The 12310-nt window shown below is 30.0% G+C and overlaps 1 protein-coding gene across 1 annotated transcript; it reads right to left on the reverse strand.

The window, feature by feature from the left end:
• Nucleotides 1–2240: 2240 nt before the first annotated feature.
• Nucleotides 2241–3266, reverse strand: LOC107949808 (uncharacterized protein At5g01610). The gene is made up of 3 exons (XM_016884574.2): nt 3069–3266; nt 2895–2949; nt 2241–2727 (listed from the first exon to the last, which is right to left on the reverse strand). The coding sequence occupies exons 1-3, from the start codon at nt 3132–3134 to the stop codon at nt 2402–2404; spliced, it is 447 nt and encodes a 148-aa protein (XP_016740063.1). The 5' UTR covers nt 3135–3266; the 3' UTR covers nt 2241–2401.
• Nucleotides 3267–12310: the final 9044 nt, after the last annotated feature.

The raw sequence follows: 12310 nt of genomic DNA on the forward strand, positions 1-12310 counted from the left end.
TAATTCTTTTTTCACATGGACAATCCTAGCTGGGTAAAATCTCTCAAAATGTCTCAATCGACCACAAAGAAAGCAAAACACCGATAGCTTTTCATATTGGAAGCGTGCATAAATACAACCTTTGTTGCTCAGAATAAGTTTCTTCTTCCTCATCAACAGATTTCTCACGTCAGTTTGTACTCAAATTCGCATGTAACCCCCGTATCCTTTATTCAGCGACTTTGTGTCGTATTCTAAAAATTGCCCTAAAAAATCCTAAAACTACCTAGCCATTGTTTCTGACATTAATCCCGCCAGAAGGTCATGAACTTGGACCCAAAAATTTGACCAAAACAATGACACAACCATGGGATCTTCCCCTTCCCTTAATCGGTGAAAAAACAACAAATGGTTGTTAAACGTCCAAGGGCTCCCTTCCAAAAACCTATCAAGATTAATCTCATAATAAAACCAAAAAAGAAATCATTTTTCTCCTAGATCTGTAATCGTAACACCCTCGTGTGGATGTCATAGATTGGCTAATGTGGTGCGCATAGCCTGGAATTGTAAAACATTAGCAGTAAAAAACTTCTCACAACACTCAAATCTACCACACCCTCCGTCGAAACCTCTTCCAAATCTACTTGCCATGTCGCCTCTTCCCTACCAATAAGCGAAAGCGCCGCCAAACTCTCTTCCATCACTCAAACGTCGCTGTCAATGTCGTCCTTTCGTCTTACCCACAATGATAATCGCCACCAAGAGACCTATTTTAATTCGAAAACGTGCTATTAGAAGCAGACTCAAAACGTGCTATTAGAAGTAGACAATATGATATTGTATTTTCAAAATATGCAATTTAATAAATTTAACTCATATTTTAAATAAGTCTAAAATTAAATTAAATAGTTTGGGTTTTTAAGTTTAGGCTTAATATTGAAATTACCCCTAAAACTATACGTGTTTTCTTATATTGGTAATTAAATTTTTTAATCAAAAGTGACACTTAAATTATATATTTTTTCTCGCATTGTTACCTCTATTGATAACATGACCCAACCATGTTGTGACATATGGCAAAAAGCCACATCATCACTACCACATCATTATTTATATTAAATAATACACAAAATAAAAAAAATTATTACAAATAAATAAAGATAGAAAGAATTAAAAATAAATTTATGATTTTTTTATAATGTATTTATAATTTAAAAATATAAAATATATATATATAAGGCAACCAATCATTTATTTATTTTTAATTTTTAAAACTTTTTCCTTCATCTTCTTTTGTTTTTCATAAATCTATTGTCTCTTCAACTTCAATAACTAATCTGGTCAAACATGTCTTCCACATCAACTTCAATAACTAATCTTTGCGGCTGCTGGTTCGTGCCCAAGCTGTTCGCAAGGGAGACGTATTTATAAATGACTAGGCTAGTAGTCAAAGCTCAACCTAAATCGAAACTACATCGGTCAATTCTGATGAAGTAAAGGTCACTGGAGTAGGGTTGGCGATGGAGTTTGGGAGAAGAAGATAGAAAGGAGAGAAGGTGAAAAATCTAAAATGAAAGAAAATAAAAAATTCCTTAGCAACATTTTGGCGAGCACTACAGTGACAATGTTGGAGAGAGTCATTTAATTTCTTAAACCAAATAAATATCAAAGTAAATACAACTTAACATTGATTCGATATTGCGGGTAATGGGTCACCCTTTTTTTAAAAAAATTATAAGATGTAATATAATAAAACTTAAAAAATTTTAAAAATTTTAGACATTACGAGATGAAACATTTATGGTAAAAATTTGTAAGCACTAAACATTTAATTAGTTTATTTTAGTTTGAATTTATTTTTTCTCACATGCTGAACTCTTTTTAACCTTAGACTTTGGACGGCTACATTCTCAAACAACCGAAGCCGGGCTTGATTCCATCGTTCTCACAAATAACACCATCAAGCTGATTAAACATTACCATCATGTAAGTGACAATGGAATCATTGTTTCGTGGAAATTGAGCTTTTGATCTTAAAAGCGTGAGATTCAAGACCAGACAACAACATTAACTTGAGAAAATTGTTTCAGAAAGAGAGCTAAGGATCCACCTTAACAAAATTTGATCAGGCTGTGTATTTAGGGTTTGGAATATTGTCAAGGTCTTTAGAGGGAGGCTTGGAGCCATCAGTTGTTGCTCACGAAAATATGGAATAAAAGAGTGGGAGTGAAGGCAGTGAAGGCCTTGGTAATCAGGAAAAATCAATGCAAAATCATTTTACTATTTGCCACTTATTTATTAAAACATCAATTTGCTTAACATAACAAACTATATTTTGGTGAAACAAATATGGTCTTCAGTTGGTTCAAATTTCTTCAACTCTAACCGAATCATGAGGCAATTCATAAGCATCTCTAGGCCTTTATTTCTTCACTCCCGAAGCCATGAACCATACTTTATCAGATTTACAACTCTCCACGCACACTCCCGTCACTTTAACCCACACCACCACCTTCGTTTTCATCCCTTCCATCCCGCTCAACTTCCCCTTCGATAACATGCCTTTCACCCGCCTTCCGTATCTCACCGCCGATCCGTCCTTGAACCTCACTTCGCATGCCGCCGGCATATACACGCTCAGCTTTGATTTCGATTCGTCCATCTCGTAACATGTTATGTTTCTCGGAAAAAGTCCCGGCGGAAGGTTGTGTTCTCGGAGGACATCCGCCAAAGGCTTTACATGTTTACCTGTTAAACAAAATGAAGGTTAGAAATGAATGCTGCAGCCATTTTCAAACATTTTTGAATTGCAGAAACTTAAATTTGAAAATTATCATCTTAAACTTGGATCAATCATTAAATTGAAATCATTCATATATATATATGTATATAAGGAACAATTAAAGCCCCTTTACCTTTGAGCTTATTGAGTATCCATTTGGCCTTCTCTTCAACGGTGTTTGAGACGGCCTGGAAATCAAAGAAAATAAAATTGAAAAACTGGATATGCATAGTAGATAAGAAGCAGCATTATGAAATTCTAGTTATAACGGCAATGAAAGAGGTAGTAAGTTTTAATAGGGGATTACAGAGAGTTCTTCCTTGGCTTTCTTGGAAATCCAGAAGCTACCAACTTTGGTCAAAGCTTTTTCCATTTCTTTACTTTGCTTCTTCACACAGAAGATTCTGATGAAAAAAACCTCTGTTTTTGTTTTTGTTTTTGTTTCTCCAGCCGATAGGAAGGGATTTGGCTGAGCCCAGAGAGATGAAATGAAGAAGAAATGGCAAACTCAAGTAGCCCCTTTCCTTCATTTTTACTCAAATAATTTTGTTTCTAAAATATTTAATTAAATGTTAAAAAGGAGTTAGTCGACTTTATATTTTTTAAATCACAAATAATTATAATTAGAATCAATATCATATAAAAGTTAATGAGATTAAAAATTGAAATATATTCAAATTTAGACAAAAATAAATATGAACAAAGCTCACGTATGATAATTAAAGTAAATTTTTAGAGAAAACCCGGTTAAGATTTTCACACATGATAAAAATTCAAACCTAAAATATAAAAGTTTTCAATTTTTCTATTTCAATCAAGACTACATTGACATTTGAATATAAATATAGTGGGTTAAGAATTTATTTACATGAAAACCAAATGTTCGGTTTTATTGGGGAGCAAATTATTTGTCGAAATCATATATTTATTATCGATAGTAGTGATTAATCCTCTTATCGCGAGTGCTCTTTAAAAAAATCATGGAAGGCGCTCAATAGTGGAAGCAAATTATTTGAATATAAGAAAATAAGGGTTTATTTAATTGTAAATTTAAGATTTTTTATTATTTTAGTAAAAAAATTTAATTTAGTGTAATAGTAACCCATTATATTCTGAAAGAGAATTTAAATGTAAATCATTAAAAAATATTGTTGAGTAAAGTAACCATGAAGAAACAATAAAAATAACTCTATATAAAAATTGAAAATTCTAAAATAAAGAACACCAATCAACTATTAACAATATAGTTCTAACTTCCCTTGCCTTTACTTAAAAAATATGAAATTTTTATAAAATTAGGGAAATATGTGAAATTGAAATTCTTGATAATTATAGTAGTAGATGGGGAAGTTGGTTCATGCTTCAATCTTAATTAAAGCTACAATCAGGGCTAATTATTTTGTAAGACATGGTAGACAAGGACAGCTCACCCCATTAACTTGCAAATTTAAATGAATCTAAAAATAGGTTAAAATATATCATAAGTCCTTACACCTTTTGTAAATTTGAGTTTTAATTTTTGTACTTTTATTTTTAGGAATTTAATCTTTTTACTTTTTAAATTTAAAAATTCAGGTTCAATCATTAGCACTGTTAAAACTATTTGTTAAATTTAAGTTTATTATAATGTTAGTTTTTAGTTACATAATTACCAAGTGAATAATTTTTAACTTAAAATGGCACGTCAAAAAATTTAATAAAAAATAAAATTTTAACAATGTTAACAATTATACCTAAATTTTAAAATTTAAAAAATAAAAGAACTAAATTCTTAAAAATAAAAATATAAAGATTAAATTAATTTTAAGTTTATAAACACTCCTGTCATATTTTAACCTTAAAAATAATATTAAAAATCCAAAAGACATGGACAGGTTGTGTCATAATTATAAATTAAATCGGTAAAAAAAATAAAAAATTTTAATTACTATAAGTACTCTAATAAATAGTACACAGTTGAATAATTATAACTAAAATCTAAAAAGTTAGCTGAAAACTAAAATATATCCGGATGTAGATAGAATAAATTTGAACAAACTCTAAATTAAAATTAAAAATTTTATCACGTGTATACATGTAGAAATTATATATTTAAAACAGAAATATTAGTTTCAAACTAATTAATGAAATGTATGGTTTGAAACTAATTAATAATAAAACATGAAATATGTATGACATTAAAATGAAAAAAATAGATTAAAATGTGAGTAAAGATGAAATCTAAACATGTAAATACATCATATTATGAATACTAAATGCACTATAATTTTTTACCATAATGTTGTCATTAATCTTGTGGCTAGTGTCACGGGGCTAATCCTTTCGTCTCGCAATCCGTGCGGCCTTAGGCGATCCGTTCGCTCCAAACTCGCCTAAATCAGCCTTTACGCCCAAAAGTGAGGATTCTTTTAGAACTCCTCCAAGGCACCAATTTGTATAGCGGAAGCGATTGTGCCAAAAGAAGTTACAAATGAACAACAGAAAGTCAAAAAAATAATGCACACAAAGTGTTTGAGTGAATGCTCAAGGAGGCTTTCTATTTATAGTTGAGCTCCCCCAAAACCGACGGTCAAGATACATTTACATCGACGGACGAGATTAACTATATCCCTTGATTTTAGGGATTTACAAGATATGTCATATCAAATCTAATCTAATCTTTATAAGATATGATTCCCTTAATCTTCTAAGATTAATTACCCCAAGTTGCCATATCTTTTTTATTGGGCCAACCGGGCTTCAATCTGATAGGCTTCTCCAACAGTTCTTTGAATCGGGCCGATTCTCATGGGCTAAATGTTCCCCATCTAATCGATAGACCTTCATGGGGCGCATCTTGTGCCATGGTCACGGGCTTTGCACTTTGGCCTGTGACACTAGTATGAAGTTGACTCGTGACACCAACCCAATATTATCAATATATACAATCGATTGAGGTAATAAAGTATGAATAATGCAATTGAAATGTGAATATTATATTAAAAAATTAAACATATCAAATTAAAATTTTGTTCCAATATAACTAGTTTCATGTTATAGTACATAAAATTGAAATCATGTATATTTGAAAACTTTTTAAAGAAAAAGAAAAATAGATACTTTTGTATGATAAACATGAATTGGTAATTTACTTGTTTATGTTCTTAAAATTATTATGTTGAATTTTTCCTTTTATTTATTTATTCTTAAATTTAATTTTTTTTAAAAAAAATTATGATTTTTTTGTTCTTTTGCAAATATTTTGATTTTTTAAAAATTATTTTGAATTATTTTGTTGAAAGAGATCGATTTGATCATTTTTTTAAAAAAAATTATAGAGACTAAAGTGATATTTATACCAATATGTTATTTGAGTTATTCAAATTATAAAAATTCAACTCAACTCGAAAAACTGATTTACTTATTCGAGTTTACTCGAAAAACTGAATAACTTGAATAACTCGATTTCAATTAACTCAAAATTTGAAAAAAAATCAGTTTTTTCGAGTCGAATCAAGTTTTACTCACCCTTAGTAAAGTTAACGTTTTATGATCTAAATAGTACAAGTTCAAATTCCATCATATGTAAAATTTTTATTGACTTTTTTGAAAAAATGAAAAAGATTAAAGTATCATCGAATAATATAACTTATTTTAATTACGAAAGAGCATTTTCGTAATTTCTCTAATTGATTTTGTTGCCCTATTGATTCATGACACCAACTCAGGGAAGAGTTTAAATAATAACAAGTATAGATACAATTGATGAAGGTAATAAATATGCATAATATAATTAAAATGAAATATCTACTAAAAATAAAATTTTGGTTAAGTGGTAAAGTTAATATTTTATTGATATAAATAGCATAGGTTTAAATTCCATCACATGGATTTTTTATTGACTTTTTAAAAAAAAGATTAAATTACTCTCAAATAATATAATTTATTTTAATTACGAAAGGATATTTTCGTAATTTCTCTAACCGAGTTGGTGCTCGATTGACTTGTGACACTAACTCAATCAGGGTCTTAAATAATAATATAGATAAATAGGAGTACTTTAAGTGAAAAATAGATAGTTCTCCTTTGGTCTAATTGTGAATTTCATCCCTCTATTTTACTACAATTGAAAAGTTAATTTCTTTACTATAATTTGTGGTCATCATATTTTATGAAAATTAAGAAATTAGTCAATTTATTGGTAAACACATGAAAGATGTCATAAAACTCGAGAAAGATTCTTCTCATCAAGGAATAAAAACTAAAGAAATCTTATTTCTAGATTGAACTCTTATCACCACTGAACCTACAAACATTCCACACTAAAAGATTCGAAACCCAAACCACAAACAACCACCCATGCGAAAAAACTCAACACAAAATCCATCTACTGCAATAAAAAAAAGAATTAATGCTTGTTGTTTCAAAGAAGTTAAACCAAACCTACAAACAGAAAAGCAAGTATTTAAAGAAGGAAAATAAATTGAAAAGAATAAGGGGATTTATCTCTATTTGAGTTTGGGTTTTGGAGCTCTAAGATTTCATTTAGCAGTCTAAATTGTGACGAGTTGTATCTGGTTAAGGAGAGCCACATATCAAATATCCAAGGTGATTTAACCACAAAAGTGGTAGATCGAGACAAGAGAAGTTTGAATCTAATTTTATGTTTTTGTGGTTTTCAGGTGAGTTTCAAGAATATTTGAACCATTAGATTGAAAGAGAAAGGAAAAGTGAATTGTTTGGTGGTTAGTTTGACTAGTGGTGCTGTTGAAGTGTGGCGGTTAAGGGAGAATAGTGTAATAAAGAAGATGAAGAAAAAGATAGAAGACGAGAAAAAAAAGGGTAAAAGAATAAAAATAAATAAAAGAAAAAAAATGGGCTTTACGATGGAGTTATCTGTTTGGTAAATTTCTTTAGCGGTGGCGACTAAATTAACCAAAATAGGAATGATCCTTTATTCGGAGTGGCTAACGTGATAGTTTACTAAAAAAAGAAATATTTGATGCATTATCGATGCATAAGTTTCATGCTTTATTAGTGAATAACAAACATAACATCTCATCATTAGGGAAAACAAAAAATATATATTGGGAGACTTATGAATAAACACTAATCATATTATTTAAATATAATTAAATATTAATTATAATTTTTATATTTTATTTGATTTTGAATTTAGGGTTTAAAGTTTATGGTTTAAGATTTAGAGATTATATCTAATTTTAGGTTTATGTGATAGGTGCTAAAAGTAACATGTTTTAATATCATTTTAAATGCGTTTTTGGATGATAATTCGATGTTAATGGTGAACTTTATGCTCCTAATCTTTTAAATTCATGTTTTTATACTTAGAAGAGCATTTGGGAGCAAAAAGAGCGAAAAATGAAAAATCGGAACGAGTTACAAGAGTCACAAGGGATGGCTATTCCACACGGCCTACCACACGGCCCGCATTGCACTTCGAATAACGAAAAAAACGCAATTTTTAGGGTTTTTTGGGCATTCTGAGAGTTAAGGTCCGTTTGTTTGACTGAAAATGGTTTTTGAAAAATAATTTTTGGAAAATGACTTACTTTTTTGGAAAAGGTAATATTTTCTGGTGTTTGGATGAATCTATGTAAAATATTTTCTGTTGTTTGGTAGATTTCCTAAAAATATTTTATAAAAACTATTTTAAATTAAACAAACATATATTCGAGAATTTATCATTTTTTTATTGTTTAGTTGAGCTTATTTTATATCTATTAAATTTATATTTTACATTATTTTTACATATATTGCACTAATTTATTTATAAATAAATCAAATTAAATATATAATAGTACTCAATTATTAAGTTAGAATTAGGGAATCAAAATCTCAAAATAGTACTCAATATATAATAGTACTCAATTATTAAGCTAGATTGTTCAATAGATTCAAAATCTCAAAACATGTATAGTATTAAATAAATAGAGTGAACTGCAAAAAAAAACAAGTTAAAATATTATTGAAGTTTTTCAAAAGAAACAGATAATTTTCATTTTTCATATAACAATACTCAAAATCTTGGAATCACAGCATCATATTGGTAACATTTGCAGTAACTAAACTCTACAAATCAAAACATCTCCACTTTTAGACCATTCTTTTAAACATCCTATCCTAGTAAATTATTAATTACCAATGGAGTAACATATTCCTAGTAACACAACAAGCTGATAATAACCGGAAGGATTTTCCCATCATAAAACCTTAAAAAGCAATCTCCTTGAAACTGCTTGCTTGTTGGGTTTTTCATGGACTCCAAAATCAGATTCATCAATAAACCACCCCCATAGATTTTTGGGCCTCTAGCATAATCTGTGATATACCTGCATTTTACACTCAAGAAAAGCAAAAAAGGGCATCTAGCTTAAGTGTGAAAAGCAAAACTGTAGATTGGTATTTGCAATCTAGCAGATACTCTAGATTCATACCTCAGCATAATTATTGTAATTGAGAAGCTTAGCCTTTTTCAACCGAAGTTTCAATATCTGGTTGATGATTGGTGTATTATCCAAATCACCATTTGATGCCTGGGTTATATAAGCACGGTAGACTTCCTCATGAAAGGCACAATTACGAGCATGTTGCATAACAAAAATAAAACTTGGAGCATCCAATGTAATCATCCATGGTCCATTCTCAGCAGTTGCATTTTCATGCCCCTAGGTGAGTATAGAGAGAGAACATATATTACATGACAGAAAATAGAAATTGTACTAGATTTGACAATGAGAGACCATTAATAAATGCAAACATGTGCTGAAATTTGGAAAAGAATACCTTGGACACTGTTGTTTGAGCAACTAGCCCAAGAGCAGTTGCAGGCAAACCATCAATTTTTTCTAATCAGTTATCAGCTTTTCAAACTTCTTTGTAGCATCCAAAACATTCTCACTAAATTTGTGAGACAACCTCTCCAATTCCTACAAATTAGCTCATAGTAAATAAAAAAGAATAGCCAAAAGGAATGAACATGATATAATTGAGCATAAATGTTTATATGGTTACAAGAAGAAACCAGACACCAAGAACTACTATATTGTACATTTTTAGTTTTGTTAAACTATTCTATTTTATCATCTTCAAGTGAAACACCATTAAGAACAACTTCCTTTATTTAGACTTAATATATACAATAAAACAAAAGAGATATCAAGTCAAACACTTGCAGAAAATAAAAGGAATGGAAGGAGCATCTTGCAATGAGAACATTTTTATATTTACAATATTTACATGCATCAACACTAAGTTGGTTTGTTTGTTTGTTTGTTTTGTTTTGTTTTTTTAATAGAATGCTCATATTAGTATCTGCTATAGCAAGCCAACTAATAGATTGTACACTCAGTATTGAGTAATGGTTCTAGCTTTGAATTAAGGAACCAAAACGAAAAGGGAACATATATTTACCATCTACAATACGTTTGTGAGCTTCACTCAACGATTGTTAATCAGGAGATTCTTTAATTGCCTTGAAGGCACTATAAATGGGTTTACTTTGTCCCAATCTTAGTTGAAGCTTCACTTTTTTAGGTTGTAAGGAAAAACTAAACATAGTAATGACAAAAAGTTGCTTAAATGAGGCTATGGAGTAATGCACCAATGCATATTTAATTAAGCTCTACAAAATACTAGGATCAAACTAAACAACTGCCAAGCCAAATTTCTTCAAAACCAATAGGATCAAAATACTTGGATTCATCAGTAAACCACCCCACAGATTTCTGGACCTCTAGCATAATTTGTGATATACCTACATTTTACACTCAAGAAAAGCAAAAAAGGGGGCAGTTTCAAATACCAATCTGCAACTTGTAACAATGGCAAAAGAAAAGCTAAAACTTCATTCAAAGTACTTACAGAAGTTAATATGATGAATCCAGGCTAAGAATTGCTTTACCCATTATTACATTGTTACTAGCTTTGGGAATCCAGATTAGGTTTTCAAATAATACTAGCAGAGCCAATTTCCCAAAGGGCTTCATTTTTTTTTGGGATAAATCACAACCCTTCTTCAATAAGTACAAAATTAAACAAAGACAATCACTTTTTTTTCGTTCTTATCTTTGAGAGAGGAAGATTAACATCGTCACTAACTGGTGGTGTAGTGCAGATTTCGACAACAAAAGACGAAGATAGGGAAAATCAAAGATGAACGCCGACAACTGGTGTGAGATTTGTTACTGGCTGACGGCAAGGAATAGATCGGGGTGGCAAGGATGGGGGAAGGGGAAGAGGCTTCTTTTCCCAAAAATGTCTTTTCAAAATAAAAAGGAAAGACATTTTCCTAAAATAAACATTTCTTTTCCCCTGTTTTGTATAGGTTTTATCGTGGGAAATCGTTTTTAGCCAAACAAACATTGGAAAACGCTAAAAACCTTTTATGGAAAATATTTTACTGGCAAACAAACGAAGCCTTATATATTAAAAAATAAGAATATAAGAGTGAGCCGTCATAGAATAGTCAATAAAACAACTTAAAAAACACCATTGAAGCTGATTCTAAAGCAGATTTCCGTGAAGATTGAAGATTCCCAGTTGATTTACTAGGAGATTATCATGAGTTTCTTTATTTGTTTCGATTATACTGTCTCTGGGTTGTTTTTATTTTCTAACATGAACTAATTTTCTAAAAACCTAGGGAGATGAACTCTATGATGGATTATGTCGTTTGATTTTTATTTTACGCAATAAAGACTTAGATCTTGTTCTCAATTATGTGTGCTTAATTCTTGGTTTAATATTTCTAGACTATTGATTCATGTTTGATGTGTTTAAATTAGAGAAGGAATAGAACCTGTTTAAGAGTAGATCTAGTGTAATTGAGTGGAGTTATATGCAATCCTAGAAATAGGAGAACATAAATCTACCGGATTAGAGTCAAATCTAATAAGGGAATCCATAGATTGAGTTAATGTGATAATAGGTTTTAATTAGAAAAAAAATTCAATTAATCAACCTAGGGTCAGTTGCTCTTATTCTTGAAGAGAGATATTAACATAATTTAGGGATTTCTACAAATTAAGATATTAAGTGAAGAAATTGCATAATTTAGATTGATAATGACAGATGAAATCTTGGTGAATTCTTTCCTGAGTATTGTTTCGCTTCTTGATTATTTTCCTGATTTGTTCTTTGTAGCGTTTATAGTTAATTAATTTAGTTAGCTTTAGTTATCAATCAATCACTCCAATTATTCGGTTAAATAATAGAAAGACGATAATTACTAGTACTTTTAGTCTTCGTAGGATTCGTAGGAAGGATATCTTTGCTCACCGTAGCTATACTATTAATTGATTGATATGTGCACTTGCCTTAGTTAGATTTTTAGTTGGTTTCGTGGACATCAAGTTTATGACGACGTTTTCGAAGACTAAAATATTAAGAAAACTTTATTTCAATTAATTTATTCATTTTTTATTTTATTTTTAATATTTTTGTTATTAATTTAATTTTTACATTCTAATTTTTTTGTTTGTTTGATTCTGACAGGTTCTTTTGGTTTATGATTATAGGAAACTCGTTGGAACCGTTAAATTTTGACAG

This window comes from Gossypium hirsutum, chromosome D03 (assembly GCF_007990345.1).
Source record: "Gossypium hirsutum isolate 1008001.06 chromosome D03, Gossypium_hirsutum_v2.1, whole genome shotgun sequence".
NCBI lineage: Eukaryota > Viridiplantae > Streptophyta > Magnoliopsida > Malvales > Malvaceae > Gossypium > Gossypium hirsutum.

Excerpts from the sequence above, each read along its gene's own strand:
- LOC107949808 (XM_016884574.2), bottom strand. The coding sequence starts at position 3,134 with ATGGAAAAAGCTTTGACCAAAGTTGGTAGCTTCTGGATTTCCAAGAAA. Across the intron at positions 2,950-3,068 it reads AAGCCAAGGAAGAACTCTCT|GCCGTCTCAAACACCGTTGA; the intron begins GTAATCCCCTAT and ends TTTGATTTCCAG. Across the intron at positions 2,728-2,894 it reads GATACTCAATAAGCTCAAAG|GTAAACATGTAAAGCCTTTG; the intron begins GTAAAGGGGCTT and ends TTTGTTTAACAG.